The sequence below is a fragment of the Podarcis filfolensis genome (assembly GCF_964270895.1).
Source record: "Podarcis filfolensis genome assembly, chromosome: 10".
NCBI lineage: Eukaryota > Metazoa > Chordata > Lepidosauria > Squamata > Lacertidae > Podarcis > Podarcis filfolensis.
In genome coordinates this window covers 37,120,438-37,139,070 of record NC_139612.1, presented here as the reverse complement: position 1 = coordinate 37,139,070, position 18,633 = coordinate 37,120,438, and the positions used below count along the sequence as shown (strand labels likewise).

At 39.6% G+C, this 18,633-nt stretch overlaps 1 protein-coding gene across 3 annotated transcripts in view; it reads left to right on the top strand.

The window, feature by feature from the left end:
* SLC6A15 (solute carrier family 6 member 15) overlaps positions 1-18,633 on the top strand; it is a 44,380-nt gene that overhangs the window by 14,469 nt on the left and 11,278 nt on the right. For all 3 annotated transcript variants that reach the window (XM_083573345.1, XM_083573346.1, XM_083573347.1), the window contains exons 2-5: positions 837-1,314; positions 9,794-9,951; positions 11,426-11,552; positions 16,021-16,202. In XM_083573345.1, coding sequence (XP_083429471.1) covers positions 1,026-1,314; positions 9,794-9,951; positions 11,426-11,552; positions 16,021-16,202 — 756 coding nt within the window. In that variant the 5' untranslated portion in view covers positions 837-1,025. The remainder of the gene's footprint in view (positions 1-836; positions 1,315-9,793; positions 9,952-11,425; positions 11,553-16,020; positions 16,203-18,633) is intronic.

The following is an 18,633-nucleotide window of genomic DNA, read 5'->3' as shown; positions in this document are numbered from 1 at the left end:
CTCCTATCTAAAAAATGGGGCATTTGCACAATTGACATCAAATATTCACACATTTCCCATTCTGTCACAGAAATGTAAATCTTACATTGTCTTGTGATTAAAAATTATTCATGTACATGTTAATAATATTCACACATGGTACAAATGCCAGGAGAGATACATTAAAGGTATACCAAATATGGTCTTACTTGTGACACATTTCAATTAACATTCATATAGGAATCACCATATGGCTTTCTAGAAGTTGAAAGCAATATGTTTCAACTTTAAATGACATTTCCACAGTTAAGAATGCTCCATTAAGATGCATTTATCCGAACGTGCAAGGCCCCACCACAAGCCCCCTCACATGCAAGAGCTCTTCTTGCACACATCTATAGGACAATTATGTGATCACACAGTCTAGTTGGGTTATTTGTTTCTCAAATTTATCACAGAATGTTTTATTTTTAAAAATATATTATTATTATTTTTTGTGATGAGTAGCAATAGAATATATATATATAGAGAGAGAAAGAGAGTCAATGTTTTCAATCATAGAACCATTCAAACTAATCAGTCATATTCAGAGTGAGACATTACTGTTGTAGGAAATATGGAGTTGAGGGGAAGAAAGAGGGAAGGAACTGGGGAACAATGAAATTTCATTCTTTTACATGTTTTCTTTTGCAGTCTTGGTAGATTTTTATGGAATAATGCAGCCAAGAAATATTAGCAATGGCTATTTAGCCATCATTTAGGTAAAGAAAAGGACTAAAAAGAGAACTATCATTTTTTTAACAGAATGAGATAAGTACCCTTTTCTACTGTCATCTGATTACTTGTTTTTTTTACAGGTATTTATGTTAACACAAGCAATTACAAACATCTTGATTACATTTCACAAGGGACGTTGTTGACACTTCCTTCACTCAACCAGTTCAAGCAAACATTCAGATATTTTTGACTTGGCAGAACAGAGATAGTAACTGAGGCTGGATAGCCTGTCTGAAGAGGACGTGATCTGACATTATTCCTTATTGCAAATGCCTAAGAACAGCAAAGTGGTTAAACGAGAAATAGATGATGATGTCATCGAGTCAGTTAAGGATCTCCTATCTAACGAAGACTCTGTGGAAGACGCTTTCAAGAAAAGCGAGCTGTCGGTTAATGACTCGGACGACAAAGATGTAGATGTGGAAGAGGGATCTGACGTGGAAGATGAGAGACCAGCTTGGAACAGCAAACTTCAGTATATTCTGGCACAAGTTGGATTTTCTGTAGGTTTGGGGAATGTGTGGCGATTCCCTTATCTGTGCCAAAAAAATGGCGGAGGTAAGGCTCTATATTTACTCGTTGGCATTGGTTATGTAAAGATTGTGACTGTTGGTCCCTGTAGTCTGTGAATCCCATTTTTACTCTTATAGTAATCAATGCTGTCTCCCAGACACAAACCAGATGTAACATCAGCAGAACAATCCTTCTGGACATTTATGGTGGGGGTAAAGTTACTACCACCACTGTTGCCCTACAGGTTTGAATCATAGAATCATAGAGTTGGAAGAGGCCACAAGGGCCATCGAGTCCAACCCCCTGCCAAGCAGGAAACACCATCAGAGCACTCCTGACATATGGTTGTCAAGCCTCTGCTTAAAGACCTCCAAAGAAGGAGACTCCACCACACTCCTTGGCAGCAAATTCCACTGTCGAACAGCTCTTACTGTCAGGAAGTTCTTCCTAATGTTTAGGTGGAATCTTCTTTCTTGTAGTTTGGATCCATTGCTCCGTGTCCGCTTCTCTGGAGCAGCAGAAAACAACCTTTCTCCCTCCTCTATGTGACATCCTTTTATATATTTGAACATGACTATCATATCACCCCTTAACCTCCTCTTCTCCAGGCTAAACATGCCCAGCTCCCTTAGCCGTTCCTCATAAGGCATCGTTTCCAGGCCTTTGACCATTTTGGTTGCCCTCCTCTGGACACGTTCCAGTTTGTCAGTGTCCTTCTTGAACTGTGGTGCCCAGAACTAGACACAGTACTCCAGGTGAGGTCTGACCAGAGCAGAATACAGTGGCACTATTACTTCCCTTGATCTAGATGCTATACTCCTATTGATGCAGCCCAGAATTGCATTGGCTTTTTTAGCTGCCGCATCACATTGTTGGCTCATGTCAAGTTTGTGGTCAACCAAGACTCCTAGATCCTTTTCACATGTACTGCTCTCAAGCCAGGTGTCACCCATCTTGTATTTGTGCCTCTCATTTTTTTTTGCCCAAGTGCAATACTTTACATTTCTCCCTGTTAAAATTCATCTTGTTTGTTTTGGCCCAGTTCTCTAATCTGTCAAGGCCATTTTGAAGTGTGATCCTGTCCTCTGGGGTGTTAGCCACCCCTCCCAGTTTGGTGTCATCTGCAAATTTGATCAGGATGCCCTTGAGTCTATCATCCAAGTCGTTGATAAAGATGTTGAATAAGACCGGGCCCAAGACAGAACCCTGTGGCACCCCACTAGTCACTCTTCTCCAGGATGAAGAGGAACCATTGATGAGCACCCTTTGGGTTCGGTCAGTCAGCCAGTTACAAATCCACTGAGTGGTAGCATAGTCAAGACCGCATTTTACCAGCTTCTTTACAAGAATATCATGGGGCACCTTGTCAAATGCCTTGCTGAGATCAAGGTAGGCTACATCCACTGCGTTCCCTTCATCTACCAGGCTTGTAATTCTGTCAAAAAACGAGATCAGGTTAGTCTGACATGACTTATTTTTCAGAAATCCATGCTGACTATTGGTGATCACAGCATTCCTTTCTAGGTGCTCACAGACTGTTTGCTTAATGATCTGCTCCAGAATCTTCCCTGGTATTGATGTCAGACTGACTGGGCGGTAATTATTTGGGTCCTCTCTTTTCCCCCTTTTGAAAATAGGGACAACATTTGCCCTCCTCCAGTCTGCCGGGACTTCGCCTGTTCTCCAAGAATTCTCAAAGATGACTGCCAGTGGTTCTGAGATCACATCTGCCAGTTCTTTTAATACTCTTGGATGCAGTTCATCTGGCCCTGGAGACTTGAATACATCTAAACTAGCCAAGTATTCTTGTACTATCTCCTTAGTTATTCTGGGCTGTGTTTCCTCTGCTGAATCATTTGCTCCAAATTCTTCAGGTCGGGCACTGCTTTCTTTATCGGAGAAGACTGAGGCAAATAAGGCATTGAGGAGTTCAGCCCTTTCTGTGTCCCCTGTTTGCATTTCACCATCTTCTCCTCTGAGTGACCCCACTGTTTCTTTGTTCTTCCTTTTGCTACGAACATACCCATAAAAGCCTTTTTTGTTGCTTTTAACCTCTCTAGCAAGCCTGTGTTCATTCTGTGCTTTAGCTTTTCTGATTTTGTGTCTACACGTGCTGGCTATTTGTTTGAATTCCTCTTTGGTGGTTTCCCCCCTTTTCCATTTTTTGTACACATCCTTTTTTAATCCTAACTCAGTTAAAAGTTCTTTAGATAGCCACCCTGGCCTCTTTAGGCACCTTCCATGTTTCTGTCTCATTGGTATTGCCTGAAGTTGTGCTTTTACTATCTCCCTCTTAACAAACTCCCAGCCATCATGAACTCCCTTTCCTTTTAGTATTACTGTCCATGGGATCTCACCCAGCACTTCCCTAAGTTTTATGAAGTCGGCTTTCTTAAAGTCAAGAAATTGAGTCCTAGTATGCTTGGCTGCTCCTTTCCGCTGTATAGTAAACTTCAGAAGAGCATGATCACTCGCGCCTAATGATCCTTCCACTTCTACCCCACTAACCAGGTCATCAACAATGGTTAGGACCAGATCTAAAATGGCTGTTCCTCTTGTTGCTTCTCCCACTTTCTGGACAACGAAGTTGTCTGCAAGGCCAGTGAGGAATCTGTTTGACCTTATGCTCTTGGCTGAGTTTGACATCCAACAAATATCCGGGTAATTGAAGTCCCCCAATACTACTATCTCCCTTCCTTTTGCATGCTTGGCCATCTGTTCCAGGAAGGCATCATCTATGTCCTCCGTTTGGCTTGGGGATCTATAGTAAACTCCCACAATGAGGTCACTGTTATTCTTCTCTCCCTTAATTTTGACCCAAATGCTCTCACTTTGGCTTTGAGGTTCTAAATCTTGGATCTCTTCACAGGTATACATATCCCTGACATATAACGCCACTCCTCCTCCTTTCTTGTCTGGTCTGTTTCTCTGAAATAGATTGTATCCCTCCATTATTACATTCCAATCGTGGGACTTATCCCACCAGGTTTCAGTGATGCCTATTATGTTATATTTAGTTTGCTGTACCAAGAGCTCAAGCTCATCTTGTTTATTTCCCATGCTTTGCGCATTAGTGTACAGACATTGAAGTCCATTAATCATTTGCTGTGGGCAGGGCAGGAATGGGGGAGCTTATTCCTTTCCATTGGCTATAATTGGAGGGAATTAACAATGGCAGCCCTAGATAGAGGGTTGGGCTATTTCTGTGGGCCAAGGGACTTACCCATTGGCATACATACTTTTTTTTTTGCTGGTGGGGAACCACTAATTTCACTTCCTATGGCTCCTCAATAGGTTTTCTAGTGGAACTTGGATTGTATGCTAACCTCATATTTGAAGTTTTTTTAAAAAAAATCAGCACTCTAAATATTTGCATTTAGGGCACACTTTTTTAAAAAATGCAAATAGCAGCAATGGGGGCTGATAAGTATCAGGATGCTAAGTATCAGGATCATAGCAGGTATCATGTAAGTATCCTGATGTAAGTATGTAATGATCCTGATAAGTATCAGGATCATAGCAGGTATCATGTAAGTATCAGGATCTCTTTCTAGACATTGGATACATCTCTTTCAAGGAAAAATCTTTTCTGTTCTTGTTTAAATCATTCCTAAAAGTAATAATTCATTTGATAAGTTTTTTCTAGACCACAGATTGGCACTATTAACATGCTTTTTGCTTCAATTAAGTAAACTCATCAATTCATCAGCTGAAGGCAAAGGATTGATCACAGGTTGAGCCTTCCAAGTTTCTTGAATTAAGTGATTTTATACTGGAGCACACAAATCTATCATTCTGGATTATGACTAGATTAAAAGGTGTCCCCGTTGCCATGTGGGATCTGAAGTAAAAGAGCTAACAGCAACTGCTACAAGTCCATAGCACAAGTAAAGAACAGACATAAAGTTACTTAATGAACAAATTCAACACCAATCAGAATTACATTAATTCAGAAACAAACTGCATTGCAGGATTGTAGCCTTAATTTTAGTGCTGCTGCCATGGATATGCTACAATTGATTCTAAACCTGCACACTGTCCACAACAGTTTGTGGCCACCATTTGGTCAAATGGCAGGATTTAAATTGAATAAGTCTAAGACAAAGGTTTTGGAGAAAAATTTGACACAGATAGAAAAGGAAAGGTTCCAGAATGAGACAGGGTTAACTGTGGTTAAAAAAGTGAAATATTTGGGTATAAATATGACAGCTAAAAATGTGAATTTGTTTAAAGATAATTATGAAAAAACTTGGAGAGAAGTGAAAAAAGACTTGGAGATTTGGTCCAACTTAAAGCTTTCCTTGTTAGGCCGTATTGCAGCTATAAAGATGAATGTATTGCCAAGAATGTTGTTTTTGTTCCAAGCATTGCAAATAATTGATAAAATGGATTGTTTCAAGAGGTGGCAAAAAGACATATCTAAATTTGTCTGGCAGGGCAAAAAGCCCAGAATTAAATTTAAGATATTAACGGATTCAAAGGAAAGAGGGGGGTTTGCCCTGCCAGACTTTAAACTTTATTATGAAGCGGCAGCTTTCTGCTGGCTGAAAGAATGGCTACTTCTTGAAAATACAGACATTTTGGATTTGGAAGGTTTTAATAACATTTTTGGGTGGCATGCATATTTGTGGTATGACAAGGTTAAAGCACATAAAAGTTTCAAAAATCATATTGTCAGAAAAGCACTATTAAATGTCTGGGTCAGATAAAAAGACTTGCTGGAAAATAAAACTCCAAGGTGGCTGTCGCCAATGGAAGCTAAGGCAGTTAAAAAGTTAAATATGGAGTCCAAGTGGCCAAGATACTGGGAAATTTTGGAAAAGGAAGGGGACAAATTGAGATTGCAGAGTTTTGAGAAATTAAAAGGGAAGGTGAGAGACTGGTTCCACTATTATCAAATAAATGAAGCGTTTAAACTGGACAGTAAAATTGGCTTCCAGGTGGAAAAATCAAAATTGGAGATAGAACTGTTAGAACCCAGTACTAAGAACTTGTCAAAAATGTACAATTTGCTGCTGAAATGGAATACAGAAGATGAAACGGTTAAATCAGCTATGATCAAATGGGCTCAGGACATTGGTCATAATATTTTGTTTGCTGATTGGGAAAAGTTGTGGACCACCGGGATGAAATTTACGGCATGTAATGCCTTAAGAGAAAACATTATGAAAATGATATATAGGTGGTACATAACCCCAGTCAAGCTTGCAAAGATTTACCATGCGCCTGATAATAAATGTTGGAAATGTAAAGAAACTGAAGGTACATTTTTTCATCTTTGGTGGACTTGCCCGAAGATTAAGGCATTCTGGGAAATGATCTATAATGAACTTAAAAAGGTATTTAAATATACTTTCCCCAAGAAACCAGAGGCCTTTCTCTTGGGTATTGTCGGCCAAGGGGTGTTAAAGACGGATATAACTTTCTTTATGTATGCTACAACAGCAGCTAGAATACTTATTGCGAAGTACTGGAAGACGCAAGAGCTACCCACACTGGAAGAATGGCAGATGAAGGTGATAGACTACATGGGCTTGGCAGAAATGACGAGCAGAATCCGAAACCAGGGAAGAGAAGCAGCGCAAGAAGAATGGAAAAAATTCAAAGACTATTTAAAGAAATATTACAAAATTAATGAAAGTTAGAATGATGTTGGACTGGAAAGTAAATGGTTACTATTAGCAAGGAAGAATAGTCTAAATCTAAATTAAAATAAGGGAAGATTTGCTGAACAATCGATAAGAATTTGGAATACAGAAAGGGGAGGCATGAGGAAGTCGGGGAAGATAGGATATGAAATTAGGATATGAAATGATACATGTTTTTTGTTTTGTTTTTGTTTTTGTATGTTTATGTTTGTTGTATTGTCTTTATATGGAAAAATAAAAATATTATAAAAAAAAAAGAAAAAAAAAACAGTTTGTGGCCACCAAAGAACAAATTGGGGTTGTCCCCAGCCCTGAATTAGCTCCCAGAGTTGTAGGGTGGGGAGAGAAAGTTTAAAAAACACAAGTTAGGATATGCCGCTAAAATTATTTCAATAATTGATTCCCCCCCCCCCAAGTGCATTTCCAAAGCTTTACAATTGATTTGGCATTTCTTTTCTTTGCCAGTATATGAACTTCAGTTTGTCCTGCAAATTACTGGCAATTATTCTTCCTGTAGCTGCAAAACAGGCCTCCTAAACTTCCTGTTGCTCTTCAGAGTTATTGGATTTCTCATAATTACTGGCTTGCCCTGCCATTTCTTCAAATGGGGACATTTGCAGATCATGTTGCTTGGTTTGCAATGTCAATATGTGAAAAAAAATATGTGCCTGGATATCGGAGCAATGCATGCAGGCATGTAGAAAGAAAGCACATTTATTTTTTACATTACAAATACTGGAATATAGCAACTAAATATCTAATCCATGGGAAGTATTGTGTCAATTCCAGCTTCAGAGTAGACCCATTGAAATTAATCAACATGACTAACCTAGGTCCATTAATTTTAGTGAGTAGGGCTAGGATTGGGTACAACCAACCAACCACGTTCTTATTAGAGAGTTGATCCTAGAAAATTTTGATCATTCTCACTTCATGTTTGAAGCAGTCCATTTTCAGCAGCAGAAGAAAGGACAAGCTCTCTTGAGTTTGGCCCTGCTTACCCCAGCAAACACTTCTGTTACTCTGGCACATGCTGTAGTTCAGCAGCACAGGAATTGTAATGAAACAGCACAGGAATTGTGAGCCAATGCGTCACAGGGTTACTTACTCACAAGAAGATCCAGGAAAGGCCATGCTGCTGCTTGAGTTAACAAACTGCAATGATTCCTCAATATAAGACTGATATGGGATTCTGAAAATTGAAAGCAAAAGCTTCAAATTAGCGTCTTTTACCCCATGGTGGTAGGGAAGGTGGCAGACTACTACAATCAGCCTTCCACTGAGGAAGCATCACAGCTTTTTATGTAATGCAACATGAAGGCCTTTACTGACAAAGTGATTTTCTCTACATTATCTCAGCAAGCAGGTTGGCACCATTATTTCCATACGATGCAGTTGTCAAAGGGTGAGTGCATGTGCATTCACAAGATAGTCACTTGTCAAAACATCCACAGCTAAGCTTGTTTCCCCAGCAGTGATTGCTTTGCATGGTTAGTGGTGAACAGCTGCTAAAACTACATAAAAAGCAAGATCCATTGAAACAACAGCAATCAAGAGTTCCATATGAAAAGCAGTGTCTGAAAATAACAGCTGAAATAGAAAACTGTCGGCTACCTACCAAAGGAAGCAGTGATGGTGCCTGGTGCATTTCCATTTGTCAGGGCATCCCATAAAATCAACACCGTGTCAAAAATAGCTGTGTGCCCTGTACTCAACATATTTGGGATCAACCTTTCCTAATTTAGTGCCCTGCAGATGTTGGAATCCCAACTTCCATCAGATGCAGCCACCATGGCCATTGGTCAGGCATGATGGAAGATGTAGACCAGTGATGGCCAAACATGGCCCTCCAGCTGCTTTGGGACTACAATTCCCATCATCCCTGACCACTGGTCCTGTTAGCTAGGGATGATGGGAGTTGTAGTCCCAAAATAGCTGGAGGCCCAAGTTTGGCCAACAACCTCTGGAGGGCACCAGGGTTGCAAACATTTGCTTTAGGTGATCAGGGATATGGAGAAGGCCATTCAAAGAAGATATAGAATGTTGGGGGAGCTGATTAAATAACCACTTCCCTTTCAGATCCTGAATTCACATGGGAAATGTAGCAGCATCAGGCTTTCTTTGGCAAAATTTAGACGAAGGTCACTTGCACACACAACAGTGTGCTTTAAAATGTATGAATTTGTGGCTTAATTTCCAAACATCTCCAAACTGTGTGGTTGTTAATGAAAAATGAATCTTGAGTCTTTGAGAGGAAATAAAATCTTGAAAGAGTAAGATATAGATTGACATGAAAAGAGTTGCTTTCCCATATAAAAAATGGGTAAATTATGGGTAAGGTGGCATCTTCTTGTCCTTCAGACCCAGAGCAGTAGCTATTCCTGATCAGAGTCCATACAGCCAATATTATAGCCAGGCATGTCTCTGGAGTGTTGATTGGTCACCTGGACAAGGACGCACCTGATCCTGAATGGATACACAACGGTCTGCTTTGAAGAACTCAAGATGAAGATTATACTGCAGGGCCTTGTTTACAAGCCCTTTCCATCAGTAATTTGTCCACGTGCCTCACTCATTAATTATATGTACTTCTTTCCATGCCAAGTCCACCAAACTACAATGTTCTACATATTTCCTCAATATCGCTGAGCTACACTGACTCCTAAAGTGATTTTGATTTTCAGGCCTTGATATTGGCGATAGCTTATTGCATCCACCTATTAGTTTGTACAGCCTTTGTTCCAGCCTTTGCAACTCTGCTTGATGGTTATATGCAAACACTACCATAACAGATATTTATGCAAATTATTCTGCACTTCTTTCTAAAATACATTTCTGTATTCTCAATATTTCTCAACATCTTCTTGGTTTGACAGGTGCCTATCTTGTGCCATATTTAATTTTGCTGCTGGTCATTGGGATACCGCTTTTCTTCTTGGAGCTTTCAGTGGGTCAGAGAATTCGGCGTGGAAGCATTGGAGTATGGAATTATATCAGCCCCAAGCTTGGTGGAATTGGATTTGCAAGCTGTGTAGTAAGTACTGCTTGCGTAGTAAGTAATGTGACCTATTTCCCAAGCCTTAGTGCATACCATGAGTTTTCCAAATACCCTTTCATTTTAAAAAGGAGCTAATATGCTGAAGGATTAGCTTTGTCATTTGCAGAGTACCTAAGATTTATATATTAAAACTAAGGAAGGGATCTGTCTCAGTGCCCACATAACTATGAAACTAATTAGCTGGCATGCCACTTGTTTAGACTACAGAAGCCTCCCTGAATTTGTGCCCTTCAGATGTTTTAGGCTATGACTCTCATAATTCTTGGACATTCTCAAAGTTGCATGTGGTTGATGGGAACGGTAGTCCAAAACAAATGGAAGCAACAGGTTGAGGAAGGCTGGGTTAAGCAGGTAAGGTGCTAAAGAATTGATCTATTTATATACCGCTTACATGCCCAAATGGCTTCTAAAGTGGTTTACAAGTATAACACCAATTATAAATTCCATACATAACTAAAATACACAGTAAAACTAGCCAGTTAAAAAGAATAACCATTAAAACAGTTTTAAAAATACTAAAACAATTAGATCAGGAAGGTCAAGTTCAGGGGAAGGCTTGCCTAAACAGGTGTGTTTTCAGGAGCTGGTGGAATGCCAATGTTGTTGGCACCTCTCAGCAAGAAGGGAATAGAACTTTAAAACAGAGGAAATGCACATAAAATGTTTGGAATCTGCAGATGCCGTCTATCTTTTAAAGTGTGTTACCTGGTCATGCAATCGTTATATAGATTGAAAATCTCTTTTAGCTCCTTGGTTTGTGCTGAGGCAAAAAGCCAGTGGCAGAGTGGAGACAAAGGCAGAGTAACAACTGTAATTTTACTTCTGTATCATAGGCTAGTATGTATACATTTCCATGTACCCCTTCCTGACCTCTATCTAGGCAAGCAAGGATATCCAGCTAGGAAGGGGGGGGGGGACGCTTAGGGTTTGAAGCAGGGCCAGTGAGGTTCAATGTTGGGAAGAGTTTGTTTTGTCATGAGGAGAGTTCTGACTGCCAGACAGAGTGGTTTGGAGGCTACATTTAGCTCCTGGACATGAGGCTTCCCACCCTTGTGGTACACTGTAAGCTCATGACTTAGGCCTGGCCCTGCCACAAGATGTAATGAAGCGACTTGCTTCAGGCAGCACCATGGCAGGAGAGTGTGTCTAAATCAGGCACCCCCAAACTCAGCCCTCCAGATGTTTTGGGCCTACAACTCCCATCATCCCTAGCTAACAGGACCAGTGGTCAGGGATGATGGGAATTGTAGTCCCAAAACAGATGGAGGGCTGAGTTTGGGGATGCCTGGTATAAATGATGCATCAAGACTTCAACATGTTTTTTCCGAAGCTGGTGTTTGTTTTTGCATCAGATAATAGAACTTGGCCACTAGAGAGCCATGTTAAAAATGTTATTTTCTATGCCAATACTAGGAAAATTGCTTCTGAAAATATTTTACTTTCCCCACAGGTATGCTTTTTTGTGGCCCTATACTACAATGTCATCATTGGATGGAGTTTGTTTTACTTTTCTCAGTCCTTTCAGCACCCGTTGCCATGGGACCAATGCCCTTTGGTGAAAAATTCTTCACATACTTGTAAGCATCCAGTGTATTAACGTACCTTCCTTCCTTCCTTCCTTCCTTCCTTCCTTCCTTCCTTCCTTCCTTCCCCTCCCTTCTACCCTCTGTTAGAAAACATTTTAGAAGTTTTAAAAATGCTACAGAGTACAAAAACCAAGCAAACTAAAGAGGAAATCACTGAAAGCAAATATTTCGGTCCAAAACCCAGTGAATTGTTTGCTGACTCTCTAGCATTTAGATTAAGAATATTTGAGCACCGTAGCACTTATGTTTTGTATAACCATGCTGAACTGGAATGTTTCATATTGTTAAATTAAGTTATTGATCCTTCCCCAAAATACTGCTTTTCCATTATGATTCTTAGCAATAACACTTGATAGCTAGCATAAACGATGTTCTAATTTAGAAAGGGGAAAAAATCCATAATATTTCCAGAGTTTTTTTTAGTTGGTGGTCTAACTCTTTATTTTGACATATAGACACTTTAATTGATTTCCTTGTGCATTTAGTTGCTCCTTGATTCAATTTCCTCTTATCGGGAGTTTTAAAACTCATAGTACTGGAAATGAAACATTTCCATTTGTTTACTGGAAATGAAACATTTCCATTTGTTTAGTTTGGCAGAGATACTTATGGTAGATTTTGTATGTTATTGTAACAGAGTATTGTACCTTCATATATATATATATATATATATATATATATATATATATATATAGTATCTGGCATGCCAGAAAAGCAAAATCTAAGAATTATGATATGGTAGAGTTTGTCTGAAAGATGACACTTTCTGAACATCCACAATGGTCTCTTTTGACTTGGCCTGACACCAGCATCTTGACTGCCCATACTTGGGAACCACCTTCAAATGCCACCTTGAACTAAATCCAGGGAATGTTATCACACATTTATGAATGTTGTAAGAACATGACAGTTTTGATCTGAGAAAAGTACTGTGGATCTTGAAGGTGACAGTCCCAGATCTTGCCTCTGGCAGGTCACAGCAACCAATTACGTTGACAGGAATCAAATGACGTGGAAAGATTTAAATTTTTCTTAGTATTATACAGAAGTCTGTTTGACTTCCTAAAAACGTTTGAAAACCAAGGCACGGCTTCCGATCGGCTGCAGGAGCTTCCTGCACTCAATCGGAAGCCACAGAAGCCGAGTTGGACGTTTGGCTTCCAAAAAACATTCGCAAACCAGAACACTCACTTCTGGGTTTGCAGTGCTCGGGAGCCAAAACATTCGAGTCACAAGGCATTTGAGAACCAAGGTACGACTGTACTTGTGATTATGTTTTTCATATTTTAAACATTATTAAAATTGTTTTAAATATGGAAAGATGCTATGGATTTTGAATTGTGGCTAAAAGGGAGGATTCAACTAGTGAATTCTATTAGTGGCAGCCCCGAGCAAGAGCTTCTGCTTTTGCAATGGGGCTTCCACTGCACCCCCAAAATCGGCTTGGGGGGCAGGAGAACCCCAAAACATAATGTGAGGGGGAAAGAGGAGGATCATTCCATCTGACAAGCCAAAACGCTTGTCCTTATCACCTTATTGTGACATTGAATTCCAGCCAATGATTTTATTAAGTAAGTAAATAAATAAAAATATGGATCTGACTCAGAAATACAGTACATGTTTTGCAAAACATGATTTTAACTCAGGGGTCACTTGATAGCCCACCACTGATCAGGGGATGACCCAACTGCCACATGTCCCGGTTACATAGGCCTGCATCATTGGTTTACAGAATGATGAGCCTAAGATACCTGTCAGTCTCAGCTACATTATCCCAGCATATAGGCTGGGATTTTGATCTCAGGCTTCCTGAGGACTGGTTTCTTTTACCTATGTTACACCAAATGTTAAGAGCTGTAACATTCAAGCATCTCTTCTCGGCTCGTGGTCATCTGCTGCATCAGCATTTATCGCTCACTCTATTGGTTTGTTTGTTTTTAAGGTTTTAGTGCAGTACACAGAAATAGAGATAGTCACATCTGTTCAGAAAAGTCTCTACGTAAATCCACTATGAATGTAAGCCCATGCAGGAACATAACAGGAATTTCCAAGCTGGAGTCAAAGTACTGAAAAGTTCAAAATTCTGAAAGCAGAAACAGATGAACTGATTAACTTTTTATTTAAAGTTTCTCCAGGGACAGGGTTAAAAGATGCGTTCTAAATTTACTTAGCTAATTTTAATAGTAGCATTTGCATTGTTTTTGCCCGAAACAGAAAGGTGCAGGTTCTGAAACATTTTTGTGTAATGTGCTACACATTTCCTGTTGCTCTATCAACATTTACACTAAACACATAAATAAGGGTAATTGAATGTCACACTAATTATTTCCTTATTCTATTTATTCAATTTTCCTAAACATTAAGCAAACACACACACACAAAAACCACTAAAACAAAACAACAACAACAACAACAACAACCAAGAGGACAATTGAAATACCTGTGAATAATCAGACTATATTATGTCTACTTTTATATCTACGGGAATTAGGCAATAACTCATGGCCATAATGAAATAATTCCATTCTGGCATATCATGAAGCATAATAGAATGCAATCTGTCTCTAGGCTTTAATTATCTCCTGGTGACCACATGCCTTGATCTCCAAATAATAAGAGAAACAAATCTTAATTGCATTTCTAATAATATTTTTTCCTTTGCCTGAAGCAAGTATACCAGCAACCTTGAAAGTTGCCTTGACAGTTTGTTGCACAAATTTTCGTTATGAGATACATGATACTTGCTAGCTTGGTGTTACGTCTCAGTACTCAAATGTTCCCAGCGCAAACAGAGATTATGGTTACGGTAAAGTAACAGACTTTCCTTCTCTAAATAACTTGACATTAAATACATAGTTTCAGGAAGAGGTTTTAAAAATTGGCTGCACTCTCCCCTCTGCTTAATTCAGTGGCAAAGCTCACATTTATGTGATCATAGGAGGATCACAGCCCTTGGCTAAGTTCCTTATTCCAGAGGATCTCAACTGAGGTCTCGCTGAATGGGAATTCCCTGCAGGAACAGAGTTCAAGAATATAGTACTAAAAGAATAAATACATTTTAAGAACCATTTACATTTATATAAACACTGTATCAAGTTTCCGATGTACAGGATTTTCATATTCTTGAGAAAAGTTGCATTGTGGAATTTTTAAGTCTGCAGTACCTATGCACAGTTGCTTGGGACACAGTCTCATTGAACCCAATTGAACTTATTCCTAAATAAACATTTATAGGGTTGGACTTTGACAATGTATGATATAGTTCTTGTTCTAGTTCATGCATCATTTGTAAAGCACTATATATATGGATGATGCTACATTGCTGTTGCTAATAGTTGGAGTGGTGGTGTAATTGAAAGGAAGTCCGATGGAGTGTACATGTCTTGCTGTTCAAGAAGTAAATGGATGTAGAAACTCTTCTCAAGGTCTTGTTTTAGTAGCAAGGTTTTAAAAAAGCACTTATTAGAGAATTACAGTAATACCTGTTTGTCGTGATCACAGACCCATAGTAGGAAGACATTGCTTTGGAGAACAGGGGTCTTGGATTGATTGATTGATTGATTGATTGACTGATGGATTGATTGATTGCATTTCAATCTTGCCCTTCCCCTCAACTAAGGGTGGAAAACAGCAGAATAGCAAAGTAATGTGATTTCCCCCAAAAAACCTTCTAAAAATTAAATTATTTAAAAACATTAAGAACTTCTAGAGCTATTTAAAAAGTTCTGCAGAAGAGGGAATTATAGCAGCTGCAGCTTTCCTCATTCCTACATTACAAATTGTATGTGCTAATCCCATTTTTTTATAGATCCCTTAAAAGTACTAATTCCAGATATGAGGCAGGGCCCAGTCAAACTATCCTCTGGTGGGCTCCCTTCCTCTGTCAATGGGCCCTCACATGTTTGTCTGCGCAACACTGAGCAGCTGACTGACGACACCTTTTTCATTTCCCCCAATGCTTCAGAATAATGCCTTGTCAGGTTCAACATGGAAACTTACAAGTGTCTAGATCTTTTTAATCAACACTGCTCAGGTTTGGACCAAGAAAAAATAGATAAAGGGGAGGTGGCAGAGCAGGCATTGGGGGTGGGCCCTGGCAGCTCCCCTCAAAACTCTAGGTGTTGATATTGGTCCTGGGCACCAGTGATCTCTTCTCCTGTGTGCCTTGTCAGTTTACAATATGGACATATTCCATGAAGGCTAGAAATTAAAAACACACACAATTCCCACCCGGCCAAGATAGCATACCTGCAGATGTAGTGCTGTACTGATTCAAAACAATGGAAAAAACCAAAGCACTTGACCTGCATTTTCCAATGTGTGTGTCTGGATAAGCCACAAGTGGCAGTACCATGATGACAAATTATAGGAATTAGAATGCTTTGTAGAACTGTCTACATGTTGCTTTCTATTTAGGATCCAATTAATATTTTAGATTGCCTTTTCCTTTTCTGATCAGTTGTGGAGCCAGAGTGTGAAAAAAGCTCTGCAACAACGTATTACTGGTACAGAGAAGCACTCAATATTACCAGCTCTATCTCAGAGAGTGGAGGTCTAAATTGGAAAATGACGATCTGCTTGCTGGCTGCTTGGGTTATGGTCTGCCTAGCAATGATTAAAGGGATCCAGTCTTCAGGCAAAGTGAGTAGTTCCTTTTTTGTTTTCTTTAAAACTGATTTAAGCCTTCTTCACATTTGCCACCTGAATTCTTCTCCACCACACCCCTTTGTCTATCCTCCCATAAAGTTTGCATGGAAAGGCTGGCAGCTATGACTCACCATGCTTTTCTGTAATCTCTCCAGTGGAGAAATGTTGGCACATCAACATTAAGATCGTAGTCTATTAAATACAGAAACCATACTTGGATAAAAAGAGAGGGAGTGTTGCGGTATGAGAACCTTTGTTTTGTTTTCATTTGCCATAGATAATTCTTATAATTGCATCTTGGTGTGTAATTAAAAAAGAAAAAGGAAGAAAACACAACAAAGAAATGGGATTTGTAGTTGGCTTTCTCAGGATGGATTTCTGTTTCTGGATCTGGACTGCGTCCATGAAGCAAATTGCCAGGCCAAGTGTCAAAGATTAAGTGTTCAGGATGTCAATGCCCAAAGGAGACACCTAAAAGAAAGACAGGGAACTACATGCTAGACTGTGATTCTTCATGTGGTCTGCAAGTGGAGAAATGGACATTAAAAAGCATTTGATCACACCAATTGTGTATGGGAGGCTTGTGAAAAATGAGAGCCCAGAGCAGCAGAGGCATTGGATGAGGCAAGGATAGAGGCCTGGTTTTCAGAGGCATGGTTGCTCTGGAAGAAAAGTAGAAGCAGTGGAGATGTGAGTTCAGCACTGGAGCCAGAGCTAACCACATAGGGCAAAAAGGGAAGCAGAGGGTCAAGATGAGTAGAAGCTCCAGCAGCATTTGCACACAAAAATGTCCAGCCCTACTGCACATTTCTCATTGCACATTCCATGCAACCATAATATTCTGATAATATTCTGAAAGATAATTTCATACAGAGTGAGCCTCCACAGTCTCTGCACCTACTTTTCCTCTGCCATTTGCCAGTTTCTAAATTGCTAATACACATGCCCGATGTTTGATCCATCTATGACTGTTTTGGACCATGTGACAGTTTACTTAAAGCTTAGGATTGGCTTTTTTGTTTGTTTGTTTCTATTGCAATAGGAGATGCAGAGGGAGGGGGGTGCTCTTTATGGAATGCGCAGATACTATACTTTCTTTGATGTACTTTTGCTGTGACATGTCCCAGATTGAAGATAGGAGTTTGCCAGGGAAGTCATACATATCCTGCCCTGATTCTTCTTTCTGCAAGTGGTCCTGACTCACCAGTCAAATGAGTGATGTCTTCACAGAATGAGTTGGTTGAAAATACTCACATGGGAACTCTTGTCATGGCCACCTTCCCTTAGGGCTAGAGGACTGAGTCATGCCAGAATGTGGTATAATAAAACTAGTGGCAAATAAAAGCAGATTATTGTTATTATTCACAGGGTGCTTCAGATAAGCACAATTCACTGGGAAATTCTCTTTCACAAGCTTCATTTTTAGTGGAACTTACACATTATGAGTCCCTCACAGATTATTCCATTAGATCCAAGACTCGTGACTGTACAATGCAATCTAACTTTCATGGGACTAAATCCCCATGTGGGGATGTATACTATTGCACATCCCTACAAATTCAGCTTCTCAATTTCATCTTCTCAGATTATTAGTTTATATAAGAGATTGTGGTGGAACAGTTGCTAAACTCTTATTTCAGCAGTAATATAACTTCTAGAACAGAAATGATTTCCTATTATTACTGTTATTATTTTATTTTCTTAACTAAAATATAGCCAGTACAACATTGTTGTTGTTGTTTTATGATGATGATAAGACTCAAAAGGCAGACTTTTTAAATATCTTTTTTACCAGGTGGTGATTATAATATCAAGTTTCTTCCCACTCCTTCCATCCTCAGAGTCACAAGAGCCTTAACTCCTAAATTCCCTGTTTGTAACACAAAGCAGAGTTAAAGGACTTCAGCTCAGAACAAAATCCTTAGCCACAGTCTTGGACCCAAAGCTTCCTTCTCCTGACAGAAGGCATCCTACTGTTGGAACAAGAGTCCCTCCATTAAACAAGGGGAAATTGGGGCCACATCTGCAACGTACATTTAAAGCACCATGATATCACATTAAACAGCCACAGCTCCCCCCCCCCCCCAGTCCTGGGAAGTGCAGTTTGTTAAGAGTTGCTAGGAAACCCTCTATTCCCCTCACAAAACTATAATTTCCAAAGTGGTTCATTAAACCCTTTCTCCAGGGAACTCTGGGAATAATAAAAAATTATTACTATTTAATGTTTGACGGACTATTGTATTTTAATATTTTGTTGGAAGCTGCACAGAGTGGCTGGAGAAACCCAGCCAGACGGGCGAGGTATAAATAATAAATTATTATTATAATTGTAGCTCTGAGGGAAATAGGGGCCTCCTTACAATTATCAGCATCCTTAACACGCTATCATTCCCAAGATTCTTAGGGGGAACCCATTACTGTTAAA